The 25,035-nt window shown below is 43.8% G+C and overlaps 1 protein-coding gene across 1 annotated transcript in view; it reads left to right on the forward strand.

The window, feature by feature from the left end:
- LOC115467239 (CD109 antigen-like) overlaps positions 1–25,035 on the forward strand; it is a 175,772-nt gene that overhangs the window by 133,058 nt on the left and 17,679 nt on the right. The window contains exons 24-30 of the mRNA XM_030199045.1: positions 153–234; positions 5,498–5,729; positions 14,630–14,801; positions 19,446–19,636; positions 22,784–22,939; positions 23,041–23,106; positions 24,282–24,418. Of these exons, the coding sequence (XP_030054905.1) occupies positions 153–234; positions 5,498–5,729; positions 14,630–14,801; positions 19,446–19,636; positions 22,784–22,939; positions 23,041–23,106; positions 24,282–24,418 (1,036 nt within the window). The remainder of the gene's footprint in view (positions 1–152; positions 235–5,497; positions 5,730–14,629; positions 14,802–19,445; positions 19,637–22,783; positions 22,940–23,040; positions 23,107–24,281; positions 24,419–25,035) is intronic.

A 25,035-nucleotide genomic window follows, 5' to 3' on the forward strand; every position in this document is an offset into this window, starting at 1 on the left:
ACCCAACACATGGCGTCAGTGCACCTAAATGGAGGTGATAATTTATAGACTGGCCTCCAGAATGGGGAAATGTTTTAGTAATCAGACCCCTTGTGGTTTATTTTTGTATGCCAGGCATATGCTGATATAATTTATTTTATTTGTCTGTACAGGTTATCAAAAAGAGCTTACTTACATGAGATCTGATGGCTCTTTCAGTGCTTTTGGAAACAGTGATCAATCAGGCAGTACTTGGTAAACTATTTTAATCTTGTTCACATCTGGCCTCATATAATAATAAATGAATCAATGTTTAGACTGTTATCACCAAAATCAGCAAAAGGATGAAGTTTAAATAAACCATGAAAATCTATATAATGTTTACAGCTAAAAAGAATAGTTTTTTTTTGATGTCAGAAAAAATAATGAGTAAATAAACTGTTGGTTTAAAAAATGTGGAGAAAAAAAGACCTCAGTTAAACATGCTAAAGATTCCTTGAAGATATAAGGCTATAACTTTTGTCTATCACAGGTAAAAAAAAATCCACAATATTACATTTATAGTTTCAAAATAAGTACCCTAATCTTCAAAAGCACTTTTCTGCAAAGTTCAAAAAAATTCCCTTTCAATACAAACATCACAATGATGGCTGGAATCATATAACCACTGGTTAAACCATATAAAAGGGCATAACCACAGTCTGTAATTCATCAAAATAATAAATCCATGATCTCACAGAAAAAATATGTAACTTTTAAGCTTATTATCCAAACCAGTGGAACATTTCCCTACAATGAGCCCTTAACAGACTTGCTGCTTCAGGGGAATTTACTGCATCTCTCATTTTAGCCAACATTCATTATTTTCACTAACAGCACACAAAAAAGGTTAATTTGAACTGTAAACAATATATAGATTTTGGTCAGTATTTAATCCCTACGGTCAACATTTTTTTTTTATGCTGATCACAATATTTAAAACTTTCTTGTATATATGCCGGGCAGATTTCTATGGTCAGTGCCCTGAAAATGGCAAGCAAGATCAAGTATACATATGTACTATCACATCATTCGTTATGGTATGAATTTATCTTGTTGGGCAGACTGGATGGACTGTACAGGTCTTTATCTGCCGTCATCTACTATGTTATTCATTGCCACTATAGAAGGTAATTATTTAACAGTGCATCTATATAGACATACCCAGAGGTGTCTATCTCATCTGGTAACCTTCATACTTAAACACCATCTCCCGAGTCCTGTCCAATCTCCACCTATACATTTAGGAATCTTCAGGCTATTGACTCTTGCACTCTCTCCACCAGTGTTTCATTCCAACCACTATGTTACCTAAGTCTGTCAATGAGTATGTCTCTTCCTGTAATACTATTCTTTCATCTGCTCTGAATACTCTCGCTCCTCCCACTCCCCGTTCTGTAAGGCGTACCAAACCCCAGCCTTGGCTGTCCCCTAGAATCCGCTACCTATGTTCCTGTGCCCAATCTGCTGAAAGCCTTTGGCTGAAATCCCCGTGCCCATTCTGACTTCATACATTTCAAATTCTTGCTGACCTCCTTCCAGTCTGCTCTTTCACTTGCCAAACAAGACTACTACATCTACTTGACAACTCTTGGCTCAAACCCTCGATGTCTCTTTGCCACACTGAACTCATTCCTTAAAGTGCCTTCACCTCCAAACCCTCCTTCACTTTCTCCCCAGACTATGGCTGAGTACTTTCATGATAAGGTTCACAAGATTAACCTTGAGTTCTCAACCAAGACATCGCCACCTCTCCTCCCCTCAGTCCATTCTGTCAACCCTCCTTCAACCCCTGCCTCCTTTTCTTCCTTTTCTGAAATCACTGAAATGGAAATGCACATTTTCTTTCCTCTTCCAAACTGACTACCTATTCCTCTGATCCTATTCCCAACCATCTTCTCAGCACTATCTCTCCTACTGTCATCCCTTCTATCTGTCATATTTTCAATCTTTCATTTTTCACTGCAAATGTTCCTGATGCCTTCAAACATGCCGTAGTTACACCATACCTCAAAAAAACCTTCATTGGTCCCTACTTGTCCTTCCAACTACCCTCCTCCCTTTCCTAACCAAAATACATGAATGTGCTGTTCACTGTCATTGTCTTGACTTTCTTTCATCTCAAACTATTCTTGACTCACTTTAATCTGGCTTTCGCTCTCTACATTCAACTGAAAAAGCCCTTGCTAAAGTCTCAAATGACCTGTTTCTGGCCATATCCAAAGGTCTCTATTCTATCCTCATTCTTCTCGATTTATCTGCTGCTTTTGATACTGTTGATCACTACCTACTCCTTGATATGCTGACCTCACTTGGATTTCAGGGCTCTTTTCTTTCTTGGTTTTCTTCTTATCTCTCCCATTGCACTTTTAGTGTATGATCTGGTGGATCCTCCTCCACTTCTATCCCACTATCAGTTGGTGTAACTCAGGGCTCTGTCTTGGGACCTTTTCTTTTCTCCATCTATACTTCTTCCCTTAGGGCTCTGATCTCATCCCATGGTTTTCAGTATCACCTTTATGCTGATGACTCCCAAATCTACCTCTCCACACCAGAAATTTCAGCAGGAATCCAGCCCGAGTCTCAGCCTGCCTGTCTGACATTGCTGCTTGGATGTCTCACCACCATCTGACACTAAAAATGACCAAGACTGAGCTTCTTATCTTTCCCCCTAAACCCATCTCTCCTCTTTCCCCATTCTCTATCTTTGTGGATAACACTTTCATCCTCCCTATCTCATCTGCTTATAACCTTGGGGTCATCATTGACTCCTCTCTCTCTTTCTCTGCACATATCCAACAGACTGCCACAACCTGTCATTTCTGAGGACTTCAATAAAATATTTGCTTTGAACACCATTGTTGCAAGAACCCTTTTGTTTGGTCTTCTCCACTGTTGTGCGTTTTGCTGTACTGTATCTGTGGATGATTGTTCTTCTGTGGTTTTGATGTGTGGTGTTTCTTTCTCTATAACATCACCAAAATTCCTTCTTTCCTTTCTGAGCACACTACCAAAACCCTTATCCACACTGTTATCACCTCTCACTTAGACTAATGTAACTTGCTTCTCACAGATCTCCCACTACGGTATCTCTCTCCCCTTCAATCTGTTCAAAACTCTGCTGCATGAGTTCTATTCCACCAGTGTCGCTATTCTCATATTAGCCCTCTCCTCAAGTCACTTTATTGGCTCCCTATCCATTTCCATATACAATTCAAACTCCTCTTATTGACTTACAAATGCATTCACTCTACAGCTCCCCAGTATCTCTCCACTCTTATCTCTCTCTACAATCCTACTTGGAAATTCCATTCATCGGGTAAATCTCTGTTATCTATACCCTCTTCCTCTACTGCAAACTCCAGTCTCCGTTCTTTTTATCTTGCTGCACTATATGCCTCGAATAGACTTCTTGAATCAGTATGTCAAACTCCAGCTGTGCTCACCCTCCCTATGGGTAAATGTATGTGCTGATGGGTCTTTTTGTGCAGTTCTCAGTACCTATTGTTTGCTTTGAGTGCAGCTTCTTTTTGCTGTGTCCCCCCCCCCCCCCCCCCCCCGAGAAGCTATTGCTCTAGGCGACCTTCTAATCTGTCTAATGGTTAAAACAGCCTCAGCTAAAATTCAAAATCCCTTCCTTTCCCAAAAGCATACTCGTGAAACAGGAGTGTCACCTGTGGTGCCAAATACAGATACATGAAACAGCAACTTGTTTTTCACATTATATCTTATTTTTGTATTCATATGAAGCCCTGTATACCAGGGTAGTTCACAACAAATTACATATAGATAAATAAAACTCTGGTATAGATAGAGGGGCATAATCAAAAGGGACGCCTTCACTTTGATTTGGACGTCCTCGCAAAATGTCCCCATCCAGGGGTATTTTCAAAACAAGATGAACGTCCACCTTTCGTATTGATAATACGGTCAGGGATGCTCAAATCCTGAAATTTGGTTGTCCTTAGAGATGGCAGTCCCTAGACTTGGTCGTTTCTGATTTTCGGCGATAATGGAAACCAAGGACGTCCATCTCAGAAACGACCAAATGCAAGCCATTTGGTCATGGGAGGAGCCAGCAATTGTAGTGCACTGGTCCCTCTGACATGCCAGGACACCAACTGGGCACCCTATGGGGCACTGCAGTGGACTTCCTAAATTGCTCCCAGGAACATAGCTCCCTTACCTTGTGTGATGAGCCCCCCCAAAACCCACTACCCACAACTGTACACCACTACCATAGCCCTTACGGGTGAAGGGGGGCACATAGATGTGGGTACAGTGGGTTTCTGGTGGGTTTCTGGAGGGCTCGCTGTTTTCTCCACAAACGTAACAGGTAGGGGGGAGATGGGGCTGGGTCCGCCTGCCTGCAGTGCACTGCACCCACTAAAACTGCTCCAGGGACCTGCATACTGCTGTGATGGACCTGAGTATGACATTTGAGGCTGGCAATCAATATTTTTAAAGATGTTTTTAGAGGGTGGGAGGGGGTTAGTGACCACTGGGGGAGTAAGGGGAGGTCATCCTCGATTCTCTCCGGTGGTCATCTGGTCAGTTCGGGCACCTTTTTGTGCCTTGGTCGTAAGAAAAACACGACCAGGTAAAGTCATCCAAGTGTTTGTCAGGGACGTCCTTTTTTCTTTCAATTATGGGTTGAGGACATCCAAGACTTAGGCATGCCAAGTCCCGCCTTTGCTATGCCTCTGACATGCCCCCTTGAACTTTGGCCATCCCTACGACGGAAAGCAGTTAGGGACGTCCAAAATCGGCTTTCAATTATACCGATTTCAACGACCCTGTGAGAAGGACGTCCATCTTCAGATTTATGTCGAAAGATGGGCGTCCTTCTCTTTCGTAAATGAGCCCAGTAGTATCACATACCATGTAAAATGAGTTTATCTTGTTGGGCAGACTGGATGGACCATACAGGTCTTTATCTGCCGTCATTTACTATGTTGCAGTCCATGTCCTCCAAATAGTGAGTACTTGAGGCAGTGGGGGTGTAGATGAAATGGAGAAGGGTATGAACCCAGGTCATCCTCTTTTTGCCATACACCAAGTAGCCAAACAGTCAGAATATAGCTGTTGGCCTTCTGCTCTATGACCTTATTAAGAGGTAATCCTGTGCAGCAGTAATTATATTGTTACAAAGAAGTAAATAAAAAATACCTAGGTATTTAGGTGAATGGATGTGTTTGGATGTATCTGAGGTTAGTGAGGTTGTTAATGGTGACTTCTCTTGCACATTCCAACTATCTTGCTCAAGTCATCACAAATATTTTATTTTTCAATGAATATGTCTCAGATCTCTACTTTTGTGACTGTTGTTATTCAAGTTTCTGTCTATTTGTTTTCCAGAGGCCAGAAAAGATTTTGAATGACTTAAGACGTCTGTGTACAGTAATGTTGAAAGAAAGTACATGTATTTGAATGCTTTATTTTGTAATCTCATAGATAAATGTTCTCATTTTCTCCCAAGGTTGTCTGCTTTTGTGCTTCGATGCTTTCTTCAGGCCCGGCATTTTATTTTTATTGACTCAAGAGTGATCAGCACAACAATGCAGTGGCTTGTACGCTTTCAGGATGCAAGTACTGGCCAGTTTACTGAACCGGGACGAGTGATACACACCGAACTCCAGGGTGGACAGAATGGTCCAGTCACTCTGACAGCTTATATATTGGCAACACTTTTAGAGGATGAGATTTATAGGGTAAGTTTAATGTTCACAGATGTGCTTGAGCTAGGCACCGGTAAAGGGAGTTGGAATTATATCAGTAATCCTATGCTTTGTACATTTTCTTATTAATAGCCTCCGGATTTTGTTTTTATTTATTTATTAGGAGTTATTAACCACCTTTATTAAGAGATTTACCTAACATGATGTACAATTGGTATTGCTTGATATAAACAACTTACATTGCATTAACAGTATAACAAAAGTAAAATGACCAAACGTCAGTGTAAAACACAACTAATGCAATAAGGTAAATTTGGCAATAGGCAAATAAAATCCTAATAATAGCAACAATATTGATATGGCATCAGTAATACACACATTAAAAAACACAGTAGAGCAGTCATATTATAGAAATGATGATAAATGTCAGTAGAATACAAACGATACACCTTAATAGACAACATGGTAGAACATTCATATAACACAGATATGATACGATGTCAGCACAAAACTAATTAAACAACTTAATAGGCGGCAGAGGACGTGCAGTTGTGACACATAGACAAGATGAGTAAAACAAAGGCATTGGGATAAATAAGTGGGTGGCTAGATTGAAGACAAATTATATATATATAATAGAACAAGGTATGTGAAACTAGTTTAATTTATATAGTAACATACCCCCAAATTCAATAAATGGGGCCCAAAGTTTGGCATGTAATTGGACTCGCAGTTTTAGAATAGGTCAGTTATGTGCATAACAAAATTTGCTAATTAGTGCTAAATTGACACTTAATTGGCAATAAGCATTGATAATTAGCCTTACTAATCTTCCTACTGTTTCTACCCACTTCAGTACTGCACTCTCTTTCATCTGTAGCTGTATTCTTACTTCCTCAGCATCAGAAATCACCCGTATTTGTCTCACTTTTTTTTTTTAGTTGCAATATTTTTGCCTCATCATTTCACTTGGAAGACTGTTCCATGGATTTGCTACCCTTTTCATGAAAAATATTTCATTAAGCTATTGCTAATTCAAAAGTCTACATTTCCCCAGTAGAGCTGCACTGGAACAGGGTTTGCGGGGATCCCCTCCAAGGCCATAGGACTCTTGCGTGGATCCCTTCGAGGTCCGCGGGAATCCTGTTGGGGATGGACGCAGGTCCTGCGGAGTTTCCGCAGTAGTGTAGCACCACACCAGCCTACCACCCTATCCTTGGTGCTGTCTCAAACTCCTCTTCTGTGGCGATCAAGCTCTGCAGAGACTTGAGCCGTGTGGTGCAGGAAGTTGGGGAAGTCTCTCAGGCTTCAAACCACGAGCCTTCCCCAACTTCCTGCAATGCACAGCTCAATTCTCTGCAGAGCCCAATTGCTGTGCAGGGGAAGAGAAGGCGTTTGAAGCAGCATTGTGATAATGGCTGGGGGGGGGGGGACATGAGACAGATTGTGAGAAGGATAAAGGGGGCATGAGAGAAACTGGGTAAAAGCTGGGGAGGGTGGGTATGAGAGAAACTGAGTGAAAGCTGGGGAAGGGACATGAGAGAAACTGGGTGAAGGCTGGGGAGGGTGTATGAGAGAAACTGGCTTAAGGCTGGGGAGGGGAGGGGAGGATGAAAGAGGCTGGGGAGGGTGCATGAGAGAGGTTGGGTGAAAGCTGAGTGGGGAAGCATGAGGGGCTGGAGGGAGATAGGCTGGACCCCGGGGAGGGGAAGAGGGGCTTGAGGTAGATGGGCTGGATCCTGGGGAGGGGAAGGGGGACTGGAGGGAGATAGGCTGGACCCATGGGGAGTAGACAGGAACAGGTACACAGGGAAGATGGATAGCAGACATGGAGAAAGAAGAAATGCCAAAATAGACAGAAGACCTTGGAAAGGCAGGAAAAAATGGAGAAAATCAGAAGACCCTGACAAAATCGGATTGAAAAATAAAATGCTCAGACCACAAAGGTAGAAAAAAGTATTTTATTTATCAACTGGACCATGTCAACTTTAAGAAATCTCTGATGTCTTTCATTTCCAGAACAATGACATAGGTTGGGTTATTTTAGTACTGAGGATGGGCGGGGATGTAGGAGATTATAAATGGGGATGGATTCGATTCCAGCAGGGACGGGTGGGGACCGGTTAGATTCTGGAAGGGACGGGCAACATTTCTTTCCCCATGCAACTCTCTGCTCCCCAGTCTCATATCATGACCACTTGTTCCAGAATTTTCTGTTAGGCTTGAGCTACCTTCTTAAAGTGGATGGGGAAATGAACTCCTGCCAGTCCACTTTTCAACTGGTATGTTAAATTGTTTGGTGTTGGGGAAGAGGAAGAGGGAAGGGAACTAGTCATGCTCTCTTCCAGTAGCCCATGGGTGGCAGCTTCTATAAATGAATGTGGACCATATTTACCCCTTTCCAGGTTTATTTCCTCCAATCTACTTTCACATTCCTTCTTCCCCTGTCACCTTTAGTTTCTGTACTCCCCTTCTCTCCTTCAGATTCTTGCTTCCACCCCTACAGCTTCCTCCTATAGATTTTGTCCCCTTTTTCTTCCAGCTTCTCTCTTCACCCTTTTCTCTTTCAGGTTCCTCGCTTCCCTGTCTTTCAGTTTACTTTTTATCTCCCTATTCCCTCTCTATCTCTCCTCTTTTACCTTGTGATTTTCAGGTTCCTACTTTAACCCTCCTACTTCAGGCTCCTTTTCTCTTCCTTCTGGTCCTTCTCCTTCTCTCTTCCCAGCATTCATATTCTCCTTTCCTGTTCATGTTCTTTTCTTACCCTCTTTCTGTTGCTTCTTTTCCTCTTTCAGTTTCTTCCCCCACCTTATTTATGTTTCCTGTTTTTTTATTGTCCCATCACGTTTGACAAATTTCTTTCTTCTGGCCTTGGTGATGAAAAGGGGGGGGGGGGGAGGTGAGTATCCAGCAGTGCAGGGACATAAAAAAGGCAATTCTGTAAGCTGGTACTTAAAGTTAGGTGCCAATAGTATGCTTAGTTTATAGAATAGGATTGGTGCCAATGCACTTTGCGCTAATATTTAACAAAGGCTTAGGTGCACCTTTAAGCCATTATAGAATTGATGCTTATGGGCCAATGATCAGAAGCAAACGCGGGCACTAGAGGCTTTTAGCGCCATACTAGCACATGTGTTTGCTACCGCCCCATGAACAGAGTCCCTGAGCGTATGAAACAATGCGCTCGTGGGCTCTGTACACAACTAGCATGCAAAGGAGGGCTCTTAGCACACGTAGCATGCAAATGCATGCTAAATCTATTCATCCCCAATGATCAGCCACCAGCGCACCCTTATATGGTGTGAAGCCCCACCTAGCGCATCCCAGGATACACTGGACAGGGCTGGGCACTGCCATTTTGCAGGCGGTGCCGATGGAAGAGGAGGGAGGCCCCTAAGGTAGGGGGGTGGGGGGACTGACCACGGCCCACTGGGCCACCAGGGAAATCTGAGGGATGTTGGGGGGGTTGGGGGGCTGGAGACCCACCGGATCTCCTGCCTCCCCTGAACCTGTATCGGGAGGGTTTGGGGGACCAGAGGTCCACTGGACCTCTGGCCCCCATTTCGTGTGGCTCGAGGCAGGGGTAGTTCGGTTCTGGTGGTTCCATGGACCTCCAGCCCCTGTGTTTGACAGGTCTTGGCTTTTGACAGTCCAGATCTGTCAAACAAGTGATCAGAGAAAAATGTGTGCTGGAGTGGAGGAGTAACCTAGTGGTTAGTGCAGAGGACTTTGATCCTGGGGAACTGAGTTCAATTCCCACTGCAACTCCTTGTTGTTCTGGGCAAGTCACTTAACCCTCTCCATTGCCTCAGGTACAAAATAAGTACCTGAATATATGTAAACTGCTTTGAATGTAGTTGCAAAAACCTCAGAAAGGCAGTATATCAAGTCCCCTGTCCCTTTCCCTTAAATTTGCATGCAATTATCTCAGATCATAGGTGCAGTAAAGCCCTGTGCTGTTCCAGCACTATTTTTAGAGCGCTGTTTGGACCAGTGTGGTGCTTTTGATCATCTGCCCATTAGTGAACATCTCTGTGGCAACTAAAATGAGGCACCAATTTACAATAAGCAAGTCAGTTGGTCTGTAGTGTAGCCTTCAAGTTCAGGCATCACTACAGGCAGTCATGGGTGAACACCACTAGCTCTCCCTGGATACAGATGAGCAACTGAGAAAAGGTATGACCTAAATCCAAATCCCCTGATATTGTTGGCCTTTCCAATCTCCTCACTGGAAATGTCCCCCCCCCCCCCCCCCCCCCCCCCCCCCCCCCCCCCCCCCCCCCCCCCCCCCCACCTCCCAAATCCAAATCCCCTGATCCTGTTGGCTTTTCTAGCTTCCTCACTGGAAATGTTCTTTTCTCCCTCACCCCACATCCAAATCCTCTGGTACTGCTGGCTTGTCCAGCCTCCTCATTGTAAATGTTCTTCCCCCCCCCCCCTAAATCCAAGCTACTGGCTTTTCTAGCCTCCTCACTGGAAATGTTCCTCCCTCCCCCCCTTCAAAGTATAAGTTTCCCTTTCTAAATACAAGGAACTCTCCTTTAGAGAGTGTTTTTTAAAATGCCAGTTGCCGCAGGAAAAAAGTATCAAATATTCAGTACCAGTATCTGTACCAGCCAGTGCTGAATGTCTGGGAAACAGTGCTGACTGGTGGGGCCATCTAATTAGTGGTGATATTCAGACTGCTAACCAGATAAACCTAAGACCATTTTTGCAGTCCTAACTTTATCCAGTTACCTATCTTATCAGGGGTCTGGATAACCTCCGGTTCCACCTAATCACTATGTACAAACCACCCTGGCACTGTTTTTTTTTTTTTGTTACATTTGTATCCCAAGCTTTCCCACTCATGGCAGGCTCAATGTGGCAGGCAATGGAGGGTTAAGTGACTTGCCCAGAATCACAAGGAGCTGCCTGTGCCGGGAATTGACTTCAGTTCCTCAGTTCCCCAGGACCAAAGTCCACCACCCTAACCACTAGGCCACTCCTCCACTGCATACTGCTGAGCATGTCAGAGGTACTATTCTGTGGCAGTATCCAGGTAGTGCTGCTGAAGGCAGCTGGAGGGGCTTGGAGAAAAGGCGGCTGAGGGGAGATATGATAGAGGTCTATAAAATAATGAATGGAGTGGAACAGGTAGATGTGAAGGTTCTGTTTACGCTTTCCAAAAATACTAGGACTAGGGGGCATGTGATGAAGCTGCAATGTAGTAAATTTAAAATGAATCGGAGAAAATATTTCTTCACTCAATGTGTAATTAAACTCTGGAATTCCTTTAGGAAGCCGTCCCAAATTTTTTAAAACCCTGCTAAGCTAACCGCCTTTACCACATTCTCTGGCAACGAATTCCAGAGTTTAATTATACGTTGAGTGAAGAAACTTTTTCTCTGATTCATTTTAAATTTACTACTTTGTAGCTTCATTGCATGCCCCCTAGTCCTAGTATTTTTGGAAAGAGTAAATAAAAAATTCACGTCTACCCGTTCCACTCCACTCGTTATTTTATAGACCTCTGTCATATCTCCACTCAGCCGTCTTGTCTCCAAGCTGAAGAGCCCTAGCTGCTTCAGTCTTTCCTCATAGAGAAGTCGTCCCATTCCCTTTAACATTTTAGTTGCCCTTCTCTGTACCTTTTTCTAATTCCACTATATCTTTTTTGAGATGCGGTGACCAGAATTGAACACAATATTCGAGGTGCGGTGGCACCATGGACTGATACAAACCAGCTTATTTTCAAAAGAGAAAGATGCCCATATTTCAACCCAAATCGGGAGATGGGCGTCTTTCTCCTGTAGGCGAACAAATCGGTATAATCGAAAGCCAATGTTGGTTGTCTTCAACTGCACTCCGTCGCAGGAACGAACAAAGTGGATGGGGGCGTGTCGGAGGCATGGTGAAGGCGGGACTGGGGCGTGGTTATCGGCTGAGGAGAGATGGGCGCCCTCGGCCGATTATAGAAAAAAGAAGGGTGTCCCTTACGAGCATTTGGATGACTTTACTTGGTCCCTTTTTTTTCACAACCAAGCCTTGAAAAGGTGCCCGAACTGACCAGATGACCACCGGAGGGAATCGGGGATCACCTCCCCTGACTCCCCCAGTGGTCACTAACCCCCTCCCACCAAAACAAAACCCACTTTAAAAACTTTGTTTTCCAGCCTGTATGCCAGCCTCAAATGCCGTACCCACCCCCATGACAGCAGAATGTGTTCTATCCTCTGACAGCCTTTGCCTGGTTCTGATGTGGCTCTCGGGTGAGTGTGACACCTTTTCTGTTATGCGCACTGCAGAGTCACATCAGCAATGCATTGTGGTGGGTGTAGGGTATTGGGCTCCGTGATTCCACTAGCTTGTGTTACATGCTCACGATGTTGGTAGTTGGTAGGCTCTACTCCCATGGTGCATTTCCTTCTGCTTACTGGGTCAAAGTGTGCCCTGTTTTGTTTCCGGTAGTCCATGAGGTAGTGGCCATTTTTGTAAGCCAGTTTTAGCTCCCTTTCATGTGTTATCCACGTTACTGAAAGTGGGCATTGTACAGCATTCTGCCAGCTCTGACCTACTGCTAATCTCAGTACTAGGAAGACTCTTTGCCAGTGGGGCACAACCTCTGATCTGCAGTTAACTGTGAGTAAACGTGCTTATTCCAATAAAGGACGTTTTCGGAGACATTAGTGTTTAGGTGTCAACTGGTGTGCCAAGGTTCTACAGCAGCAACAAGTCCTAGAGGCCTGCGTGTATGCAGGTCCCTGGAGCACTTTTAGTGGGTACCGCAGTGCACTTCAGGCAGGTGGAACCTGGCCCATCCCCCTACCTGTAACACTTGTGCTGGTAAATGGGAGGCCTCCAAAACCCACTGTACCCACATGTAGGTGCCCCCTTCACCCCTAAGAGCTATGGTAGTGTTGTACATTTGTGGGTAGTGGGTTTTGGGGGAGGGGTTGGGGGCTCAGCACCCGTGGTAAGGGAGCTATGCATGTAGGAGCTGTTTCTGAAGTCCACCGCACTGACCTCTAGGGTGCCCAGTTGGTGTCCTGGCATGTCAGAGGGGCCAGTGTACTACGAATCCTGGCCCCTCCCATGACCAAATGGCTTGGATTAGGACATTTTTGAGCTGGCCGGTTTTAGTTTCCATTATCGCTAAAAAAAACACCCAGTTCAGAAACGAACAAATCCATGGCATTTGGTCCGTACAAACCGTATTTTCGAAAAAAAAAGACATCTATTTTTTTCAAAAATACGGTCTGTCCCTCCTCTTCACTTACCCGTTTTCGGACATAGACGCCCATGGAGATGGGCGTTCGCATTCGATTATGCCCCTCAAAGGCATTATAATGTCCTCATTTTTGTTTTTCATTCCTTTCCTAATAATACCTAATATTATATTTTCTTAGCCGCCACAGCACATTGAGACACCGTTCCTGCTGTGTGGTTTTCAGCGCAGCTCTCCACTGCTTGTCTCTGTGAGCGGGTTCCAGTTTCTGCTGTGTGTGTGTGAGTGTGCGCATGGTTCCAGTTCGACCTTGCGGACCGTGTGAGTGAGCCTTGCTTCTTGTCCTCTCGAGTTCCAGTTCCTGTTTTGCTTCTTGAGGGTCTGGATCCATTTGCACTCTGTGCTTTATCTTTGCCTGACTCTTTGCAGCCACTTTCCTTGTCTACTTGTGGGGATTCAGTCTCTCGTAGGCTTGCACTATGTACTAAGAGCTCACTACCCTGAGATATAACAAATATTCAATGCCATTGCCTAGACATGGACTGAACCTGAATATCCAGGCTTAATTCTGCCTGGGCTATCAGCAGCTTAAAAACTGCAGACTGTTGCAGGCTGAATATCAGTCCCTAAGCTTATAAATTTAGCCCTGCATTCATCTGCCTAGATTTATGAGCCTAATTTGTGAGCATAGGACTAGATTCTATATATCACGTCTAAAAAAAAATCAGCACCAAAACAAAATACACCTAGGCATATTCTATAAAGTATGCCTAAATTTAGGGGTACGTTATAAAATAAGCCTAAATTTCTGCATGGTTTATAGAATATGCTGAGCACCAGTCCATGCGACTAAATTTAGTTGCAGGAAGTTATGCCAAGCAAAACTTGGTGTAAATACTGATGCCTAAATTACGCATGGACCAGGAGTATTCTATAACAATGTGCATAGATTTTAGAAATGCCCATGACCTTACCATTCCACACCCATGGCTACAGCCTCTTTTCAACTATGCGACTTAGAATTTACATGCATCACATTATAGAATATGCTTAGACAGTTCTAGCATAAATTCAAATTAATGCCAATTAATGTCAATTGCTTGTTAAGTGGCAATTATTGGCACTGATTGACTTGTTAAATAATTAATTTGCGTGTGCAAATCCAGAATACGACTGGATTTATGCACCAACTTAAGTCGTGCTATGTAGAATCCAGGGGATTCTGCTGATCTAATATTTTCCCTGCCATAATTAGCCCTGCTGCCACCCACTTTTTATGCTCCTAAATTTAGAAACTCTGCCCTGGTAAGTTTCAAAGAGGCCTGTTTGGGAGCATAAATCCTGCGATTATCAGGCTCTAACAATTTACACTGATAAGTTAGCACATGTACATGGTAAGTGTGTTCAGCTTAGCTCTCTGTATCTCTCTGATGCCCTCAGGAGGCTTTCCTGACCCAGTGGGTCCTACTCTTCTCTAATTGGTTGTGTCTCCTATTTCTGCATTCATATATATAGTACATCCTGAGAGCTAGAAAATAGTTTACAGAGGCTGAGAGCTCTGTTCTCCACCCCAGTTTCACACATTGGCCCATCATTAAGTTTCCACTGTCCCAGCAGAGTAGCTCAATCCTCTTTCCAGAGATAAATGCATTACCTATGGAATGTATAACTAATAAAGTTGTAAGCCTCCCTGGTTCAAACTCTTGTTTTCATTTGTTTGTTGTAGAATATCTTTGCAAGTCCAGTTACTAAAGCAGTGAAGTTTCTGGAGGGGAAGCTGGCTCAAGGAATTAGCAGCAATTATACTCTTTCAGTTGTTGCATATGCTTTATCATTGGCCAACAGCACCCAAGCAGGTTTAGCACTTAACCAGCTGACTGGAAGAGCAGAAACAAGTGGTAAGTTGCTTTTTTTGTTTTGTTTTCATTTAAGCACTAAAACAGATAAGAATAGCCATATTGGGTCAGACCAATGGTCCATCTAGCCCAGCATCCTGCCTCCAACAGTGGCCAATTAAGGTCTCGAGCACCCCGCAGAAACCCAAAAAAGTAGCAAGATTCCATGCTACCAGTCCCTGGGCAAGTAGTGGCTTCCCATGTCTATCTCAGTAGCAGACTATGGACCTTTCCTCTAGGAACTTGCCCAAATCTTCTTTCAAACCCAGATATGCTAACTGCTGTTACCTCATCCTCCGGCAATGAGCTCCAGAGCTCAACCACTTGTCGAGTGAAAAAAAATTTCTTCCCATTTGTTTTAAAAGTATTTCCATGTAACCTCATTGAGTATCCCCCAGTCTTTGTACTCTTTGAAAGAGTAAAAAATCAATCCCATACAAAGGGCGTATGGTAGCAGAAGGCTGTAGAACAGGAAGAAAGATAAAGTGGTAGACCAGTATGGAGTGCCTTAAGGCTAGAAAAATAATTTTATATTCTATTCTGTCATGAATTGGGAGCCAGTGTTGGTCAGATGAAAGAGGTGCCACATGATCAAATATTTTAGCCCCATAGATCAACTTGACTGTTGTGTTTTGTACGAACTGGAGACTACAAATGGAGTGAAGTGGGCATCCAACAAGATGCTGAGAAACAATTGAGCATAAAATAGTGAAGCAGTGTTTTGTGTGCTTTTTCATGAAGGAGTGCTTTCAGGGCCAGTGTGGTTTTTCTAGCGAAAAAGGAGCCGGTACTCAAATGACAAGCCACTCTTCAACCAGTCACAGAGGGACTGTGGGGACTGAGGGACCCACCCCACAATAGCCAGGCCCCCTGCAACCAGTCACAGAATCTATGGCAAGGCAGAATTTGTGTGTAGAGCCTGAGCTCTTTCATTAAAACCTGGGGACCATGGGTCAATTTTAGCAAACAATGGAAAAGGTGCCAGTACTCTGTACCCCCAAGTACCCCCTCAAAAAAAGCCCTGTTCAGGGCTCTGATTTTTCGTAGATCATAGAGGGATCTCTGCACAACCCAGGAGACATAGGGGCTAGAGGATAAGGATGGGTCCAAAAGGACTCCCAAAGAAAGAACAGTACCCTTAAAGAAAAAAGGAATCAAGTTGATAAGTGTCTGAAACCAGACCGGACACACTCCTTTTCTGACCCACACAGATACACTTTTCAAGTACACACAAATATCATACTCAAGATACATTTTACTTTGAATGTAGAGAGGTGTGGTAGCCGTGTTAGTCCACTCTATTGATATACTTTGAATGTGAATGCTCAGATCATCTCCTACACAGATGGTGGAGAGAGAAATGTGCTGTTGTGTCATACTGCAACTGTGCACTTTTCAGTTTGTAATTTTTGAGGACTCTGCAAGAATTTGCTATGTGATTCCTACATTTGAATATTGCTATTGTACTCTCAGCCAGTTTATACACATTTTTAATTGCTGGTTTGTAACTAGAATGGCAGATTTAACATGCACAGCATATCCTCTGTTTCTTGTGTTACATAGTAACATAGAGGGGCATAATCGAATGGGGCCACCCATCTATAAGGGCGGCCATCTCCAATGACGGCCCCATTAAGCGGCGTACCCGACTGTATTATCAAAACAAGATGGCTGGCCATCTTTCGTTTCGATAATATGGTCGGGGAGGAGTGGCCTAGTGGTTAGGGTGGTGGACTCTGGTCCCGAGGAACTGAGGAACTGAGTTCAATTCCCACTTCAGGCACAGGCAGCTCCTTGTGACTCTGGGCAAGTCACTTAACCCTCCATTGCCCCAGATACAAATATAAGTACCTGTATATAATATGTAAGCCGCATTGAGCCTGCCATGAGTGGGAAAGCGCGGGGTACAAATGTAAGAAAAATAAAAAAAAAATAAATCTCAACATTTGGGCCGCCCTTAGAGATCGCCGGCATTAGAGATGACCGCCATTGGTTTTCGCCGATAATGGAAACTAATGGCAGCTATCTCAAACCCGGCCAAATCCAAGCCATTTGGTCGTGGGAGGAGCCAGCATTTGTAGTGCACTGGTCCCCCTCACATGCCAGGACACCAACCGGGCACCCTAGGGGACACTGCAGTGGACTTCACAAATTGATCCCAGGTGCATAGCTCCCTTACCTTGGGTGCTGAGCCTCCCAACCCCTCCCCAAAACCCACAACTGTATAACACTACCATAGCCCTTAAAGGGTAACGGGGGGCACCTAGATGTGGGTACAGTGGGTTTTGGGTGGGTTTTGGAGGACTCCCATTTACCACCAGGTAGGGGGGGGATGGTCCTGGGTCCGCCTGCCTGAAGTGCACTGTAGTATCCACTAAAAACTGCTCCAGGGACCTGCATAGTGCTGTGATGGAGCTGGGTATGACATTTGAGGCTGGCATAGAAGCTGGCAAAAAATGTTTTTTACTTTTTTTGGGGGGGTGGGAGGGGGTTGGTGACCACTGGGGGAGTAAGGGGAGGTGATCTCCGATTCCCTCCGGTGGTCATCTGGTCAGTTCGGGCATCTTTTTGAGGCTTGGTCGTGAACAAAAAGGGACCAAGTAAAGTCGGCCAAATGCTCATCAGGGCCAGCCTTCTTTTATCCATTATCGGCCAAGGCCGGCCATCTCTTAACCACACCCCCATCCTGCCTTTGGTACACTGCCAACATGCCCCTTGAACTTTGGCTGGCCCTGCAACGGAAAGCAGTTGAAGCCGGCCAAAATCGACTTTCGATTATACCGATTTGGCTGGCCTTAGGAGAAGGCCGGCCATCTCCCGATTTGTGTCGGAAGATGGCCGCCCTTCTCCTTCGAAAATAAGCAGGATAGTAAAATAGTAAATGACGTTACTATGTAACACAAGAAACAGAGGATATGCATGTTAAACCTGCCATTCTAGTTACAAACCAGCAAGTAAAAATATGTATAAACTGGCTGAGAGTACAATAGCAATATTCAAATGTAGGAATCACATAGCAAATTCTTGCAGAGTCCTCAAAAAAATACAAACTGAAAAGTGTACATTTGCAGTATGACACAACAGCATTAATTATTGGATGCCCCTTCCAGTTATTCATAGTTGACAGGGGCTTACCTAGTCCATGGGACAGTTACCACCATGTAAAATTTCCCATAGGACGAGCAATCTGTTGTGATAGAGACATATATCTGTTCACCTAGAATTGCTACCAGCAACCCATCACTGTTCTATTTGGCTGGAGGCCATTAAACCGTTCAACAAACACAGGCAACTCCATTGTTTTTTTAGGTCATTTTCACTGGACATTAAACTTTAAGATGAGATTATTCACTGTTTGCGTGACAAGGTTTGCAATAGCAAATTCCTATTCCCAGTTTTGTGGTTTAATTTGGTTTACCAAAGAATCGTCATTTACATCTCCCTTCTGTTTTTACTTTTAACTGCAAGCATCAGATGTAACTGATTAAAAATTGTAAAAATTGGTGAAATTATTACTTTAGTGAAAGTAAAAATAACAAATGTTATCCTGTACTTCTTTACAAGTAGAAGTAACAAAACTTTTACTTAGTTATTTATTTTATTTGTATCCCGCCTTTACCCAAAGTGGGTAACAAATTACAGTAACTAACTGCATTTACCTAGTTACTATACAACACTGTTGGTGACTGTGTACTACAGTATATAAATCTGTAACTTTTACTATAGTTTGAACTTCTTCAGTTATACTTGAGATACAAGAGAAGACAGGTCCTAAACATTATCCTCTCAGTACCCTTCTCCACCACTGCCAACTCCAGGCTCCGCCCATTCTGCCTCGCCTCACCCTATGCCTGGAACAACCTTCCTGAGCCCTTACGTCAAGCCCCCTCCCTGCCCATCTTCAAGTCTCTGCTTAAAGCCCACCTCTTCAATCCTGCCTTCGGCACCTAACGCTTACCTTCAGGATATCCGGACTGCCCCAATTTGACTGCCCCTATCGTATTGTCTACTCACTTGTCCTTTAGATTGTAAGCTCTTTGAGCAGGTCCTGTCCTTTTATGTTAAATTGTACAGCGCTGCGTAACCCTAGTAGCGCTTTAGAAATGTTAAGTAGTAGTAGTAGGGGGGGCAAAATGTACAAGAACGTCCGTGTGGATAATCCCTTCTCCCCATTGAACATCCCTGTGGATAATCCCTTCTCTCCTCAAATTGAGTGAGTCCCATGTCTACGAGGTGCACACAGGAGAAGAGCTACAACAACAATATGAAAATATCGCAGATATTTGTTGTAGCTCCTCCCTTCTTGTGTTTCACAGTGCTGCTGGTTGCCAATTTGACAGGTGGGGAAGGGCTGAAGTAAGAAGGAGGGCAGCTGTTCTTTATCCAATAGGAAGGACCCTGTGCCCATGCCCAAGGATGTCTGTGCAGATGGGTGCTGGGGGAGGGAATATAGCTATTTAGAGGAAAAGGGAAGATGTTGAAGAAGCAAATTCTCTCACTAATAGCAAAGCAAGTGTGCTGATTTTAATAGTTATTGATGTGTTTCTTATCCTACTTTGCAAATTTTCTGAATATTTGCCTATTAGTGTTACATTTCTTCTTACTTCCTCTCTTCTAATTACCATTTTTATTTTATTTTTACTTAAGATGAAACAAAGTTTTGGTCTTCTCCAACTTCTGGGTTGTCTAACTATTGGCAGCCACGCTCATCAGATATTGAGACAGCTTCCTATGCACTGCTCTCACTCTTCCAGCAGAATCGTATTGCTGAAGGAATTCCTTTCATGAAGTGGCTCAGCCAGCAGAGGAATAACCTTGGCGGTTACTCCTCTACCCAGGTTAGAAATGATTCCGATAAAGTTTACTTTTCTCTTTGCAAGCTTTGTCAGGTACTCAAAGCAAAATTATGCACATAACTCCACACTGAAAATTTACACCAGGAAAACTATCAAACTGATATTCAAACAATGTTTACCAGTGGTTGCAGGAGTAATCTGAAAACCAGGAGAACTGAGTTTGATTCCCACTGCAGCTCTTGTGACTCTGAGCAAGTCACTCAACCCTCCATTGCCCCAGCTATAGAATAAGTATCTGTATATAATATGCAAGCTGCTTTGACTTTAGACACAGAAAGGCAATATATATATTTAAAAAAAAAACAACACATTCCACTATCCCCCTAATTCTATAAAAGTTGCCAAAAATTACACACGCAAATTTGGGCACACCACCCAATTTGTACCCACAGTTTAATTGAATAACAAGCCAGTTAGTGAGCATGCTTAGGAGGCCCAGAACTGGCAGCTGGAGGCATGTCACCGACTTCCGCATTACAGCAGCAGACACAAGGAGGAGGGGGGTGGCTCAGGCACTAAATTTGTTTGACTGGCAGGGCTTCGGAAACCTTGCCAGCAAAGGTATTTTTAACATGCATGGGGGGAGGTGGAGGGAAATCATTGTCCTCCCAGTCCACCCCTGGCCTCCCACCAAATCAAAGGCTGACTATGCCCTTGCTAACCACGTATCTCTGAGCTCTGCCCAGACTCTGTCACCAGACCACCCTGGTCCTACCCAGATAGTGCTGAGGTGGTCTGATCAGATTTTCAGTGGCATTGTTCTATGACCCACTCCTAAGTCTGATTGATTATTAGGCCTAAAGTTTGTAAAATTGACTAAGCAATGGAGTGTAGTTATGGTTCCTGGAAGGCATACAAAATATTATTGTTCAACACAGTATCATCTACCAGCCACGAGTGGGACTGGATGGGCCTGAGCCTGTCCACGTTTGGCTCAGCAGCAGCACTCACCATTGATGCAGTTGGTGAGGATCCCCAAGCCCTCCCCCCAGCTGAAGATATCCTCAGCCTTTCAAACCCTTGGGCCATCAGAACATCATGGCAGTCAGCAGCAGTCAGTGACAGTGCTCCCAGGTGCCAAAGTGGCACCCTGCACATGCTCACTTCTCATACACGCTCAATTCATGCACAAGAACTGAGCTTTTGTGGGGTGCCGGCATTACAGGCAGGGGATTTGGTGAGCTGAGGATCCCCTATACATAAGGTATTCAATTTTTAAGTTGGGTGGCGGGGTGGAGGGGAGATCAAGGCTGGAGACGAAATATGTCATGAGCACCCATTTCATTGGCCCACTCAAAATTGCGTTTTGGCTACACCACTACTACCAGCTGCTCTCTCAGCAGATTGTGTCTTCTAACCAGAGGAGCACTGCTGTGACATCTGGTCAGCAAAAAGTGATGATGGCCCAAAAGATCAGTAAGGACAAGTCCTAGGAGCTGTATATTTTTGTATTATTTATTTTGTCAAATTTGTAGATCCCCGTCTCGCTTAGAATGCTCACAACAAAACATAAAAGCGGTTATTTTAGAAGGGCAATTCATGTTTGAGACATGCATAAACATGTATTTTCCTGAAGCTGTCACAGAGACTGGTATCCCTTTGGCTTTTTTTTAAGTGGGGGGGAGGGGGGAGAAACCACTGGAAGATTAAATGGGAACCTGCAGTTGAGTGCTGCTCAATCAGTCAGAGCAATCTGCTAAAACCTTAAGGTGTTTGGTAGCAGGTATATATCCTGACTTCAATCTGTTAGGACATTGATGTTTATTCCCCGTCTCAAATGGGGAATAAACTTGTTATCTTCTAAGCATGTCCTAGTGCTGCTCAACACACACCCAGACCATACCCCCTTGCCATTTTCACACACTTGGGTTTTTGACATGCATATCCCTTGCTTTATAAAATGGGAACTTACCCCCCCCCCCCCCCAATATTGAAAACCATTTAACTGGTCAGGAATAACACCTGGCAAGTTAAATGGCACTTAACTGGCTATCTGGCGTCATTCAGTGGGGGATAGCCGCCTATACCCTGCTGAATATTCCTGGTTAGCGGCTAGGAGATAACCGACTATCCCCGAATATTCACCGTATAGCCGGCTATTATAAGCGGCCGCATTGGGCCTCTTAAACAACTGGAATATCTTTGGCTGGTTTAAACTTAACTAGCTATCTCCTAATATCAACAGCTGGTTAAGTATTAACCGGCCCAAAATAAACTGGATATTCAATGCTGGTCACCTGAAATGGCTCGGCATTGAATATCCAGGCTGACCAAGGGAATTAGCCGGGCTCCCTCCCGCGGTCTGAATATCAGCCCCTTAGTGTTTATGCTAGATAAATGTTTAAATACTAGTTTTTCTTTCTAAACTGGTTAAGAGAAACCTGTATATGCTGGTATGTACACATTCATATTACTATTCAACAACATAATTGTGTATGTGCTGGTTTTCAGCCCATTGAAAGTTTTGACATTTTTATGTCCTAAAATGGATGTTTATGCAGCACATTCTCAGTGCATAAATGTCCAGTTTTCCTGTATTTTAGAGCAACCTCTAGGTCTGCAGATTCTGTTTTAAAATACTTATGAAACTTGAGACGTCCTGACCTGGATGTCTCAATTCCGACTTCTATGCCCTTTCTGTACAGCTAACAAATCACAAATAGCAGTTCATATGTCATGTGTTTGTGGAACTGAGCTGTCACCAGTGATAAAATGAGATCCTTTCCTTTGGATAAAGAAGTCTATGTGGTCTTCAACACTCATGTTCCTCTTATGTTGCAGTTAAAGATTTTTCACTCAACCAAGGACTGAACCACAATATTATGTAGAAGTATTACTTAACGTGCAGAAAGTGGTTTGCAAATAATGTGGTAATAGTTATTTATGTATAATGGAAGAAAAAGCCTCTGTAACCCCGGCGAAAAATTAAAGTTAAAGATTTCACAGCCTGCAAAGAATCCATGTTATCTTCAAGTTCAGTCTGGGTACTTGAACTCAGCACTAACACTGATGAGGAACGGATGACCCGGAAATAGTTATTAGGGAGCTCCACTTCCAATAGGCTGTATCTTCTTCCTGTGTGATCTTACTTCAGCAATATAGTTTATAACTCTAAATTACTTTCCACAGGATACTATAATGGCTTTGCAAGCCTTATCCCAGTTTGCAGCTGTCTACTCTGTGGGCAATGCTGGTTTGAATGTTTCAGTTACTGGGCCTGGATCAACTTTGCAAAAAATCTTTCAGATTAACTCTCAAAATCTGCTGGTGCTTCAAAAACACCAGGTAAACATTTTTTTTTTTATACCTTTACAGTTATTAAGTTTATAAATAGAAAATGTACTTCCCTATAATAACTTTTTTCTTTTTTTTTTTTTGCATTGCAGTTAAATTTATTTCAACCCTTTGCTATAACTGTCACAGCAGTGGGAAATGGATTTGCTATTTTTCAGGTACAACAAGATCAATTCTGTGTTTTCAGTCCCTCACAATCTTACCATGTTGTATAAGAGATTAGCATATTCTGAATAGTTGAGAGCTTAGGTTATGGAGAGTAAAGCACTTGCAGGGCAGTATCACTACTGATGCCACTTTGATCAATGGAAGACCAAGAGAACGAGATACAATTACTGTCCCAGACATGGAAGGATCCTTAGTTATGCAGATCGGAGGTGTGCGTCTACCTCTACCTAAGAAAGAATTTGATGCAGATTTTAATACATGTTAGATGGATGACCATGTGCTGAAAATGACCAGAATATCCATTTTACAAACTGAAACATCCAAATTATGAATGGGACAAAATGAGAGACATGGATGGCTGCGTGGCAGCAGAGGAACATCCATATTATAAAATGGCCACACGGACTGTCATGTAGAAGAATAACCTAATAGCTAAAGCAGCCAGCTTAGAGCCAGGCCAGAGATCTCTGGTTTAAGTCCCAGTGTAATTTTTCTTTCTTTGTTTTATTTATTTATTTATTTATTTATTTATTGTGAGCACTCCAGAAACAGACAAATACCAATTGACTTCTTTTATCTCCATTCAGTGAAGAACTGCTCAATCAGAGCACCTTTCTGTAACCTGGACATGACAAGTACCAAGTCTAAATAAGAAAATCCATCTTCTTAGTCATTGGATGTCCCTTCCCCTCCACACAGTGGCAGCAGTAGGCATGCAAATTTCCTTTATGTATTTTCATTAAGGATATCCTGAAAACCTGATCCATTGGCAGCCCTCAAGGACTGGAAGCGAAAAGCAAGGCATTAAAGGATGGCTTACATTCTCCCCACCACTGTTCAACTATTAGGATTCCTAACTGGCTCCATTTTAAGGACAGCCTGCCCAGTCCTGGTTTTACTGGATTGCAGTCATTGATTTGTAGTCCTCCTTTTATTAGGAATACTCAGTAGGGAAATCAGAAGCTGCCACTCGAAGAGCAGAACTGAGGGTGCTTCTTGAAGAAGGAGGTATTGGTGTGCATGGCCTGTGAGGGATTACCTGAGCCAAGCAGGCAGTCCATCTGGGGAGAGGGGAATCTAAAGTTAAAGGATGATAAAAGGAGAAAACAAATTAGCAACAGTTCATATTGTAAAGAAAATTAAAATGTGTGCTTTTGTCTTCCAGCTCAACATATTATACAATATAATTCCTGCAGCTAGGCAGAGGAGAAATGCAGACAACATGGAAGCATTTGGGTTGAATGTGAACGTAAAGGATAACAAAAGTGACATAGATCATATCACTGTAACTATATGCACAAGGTAAGGTTTCTTTGTTAGATCATACATAATTATTGAAGAAAGGTTATTGGTAAACTTGCAGAGTGAGTCTTCAGACCAGTGGCGTAGCTACGTGGGGCCAGGGGGAGCCTGGGCCCCCGTAGATTTGGCCCTGGACACCCCTGTCGATGATCCGCCCGAACCCCCCTCCTGCTGCCAACCCGCCGTCGCCTGCCTTTACTGGCGGGGGACCCCAAACCCCGCCAGCCGAGGTCCTCTTCTCGCAAAAGGCTTCCTTCTGTTTCTGATGTCCTGCACGTACGTCAGAAACAGAAGGAAGCCTTTTGCGAGAAGAAGATGATCTCGGCTGGCGGGGGTTGGGGTCCCCCGCCAGCAAAGGTAGGCGATGGCGGGTTGGCGGCGGGAGGGGGGTCGAGAGGGTCAGCGGTAGGGGGGGCAAAGTCGGCAATGGCAGGGGGGGTCGGCAGCACCGGGGGGGGGGGGGGGGCTAAAATGTGCCCCCTCACCTCGGGCTCTGGACCCCCCTCTCGCCGAAGTCTGGCTACGCCCCTGCTTCAGACACATGTGAGGTGTAATTTTAGATGGGTTTTTCCATGTGTAAAGTCAGGTTTAAACACAGAAAAGGCCTATTATAAAAT

Source organism: Microcaecilia unicolor, chromosome 3, assembly GCF_901765095.1.
Source record: "Microcaecilia unicolor chromosome 3, aMicUni1.1, whole genome shotgun sequence".
Classification (NCBI taxonomy): domain Eukaryota; kingdom Metazoa; phylum Chordata; class Amphibia; order Gymnophiona; family Siphonopidae; genus Microcaecilia; species Microcaecilia unicolor.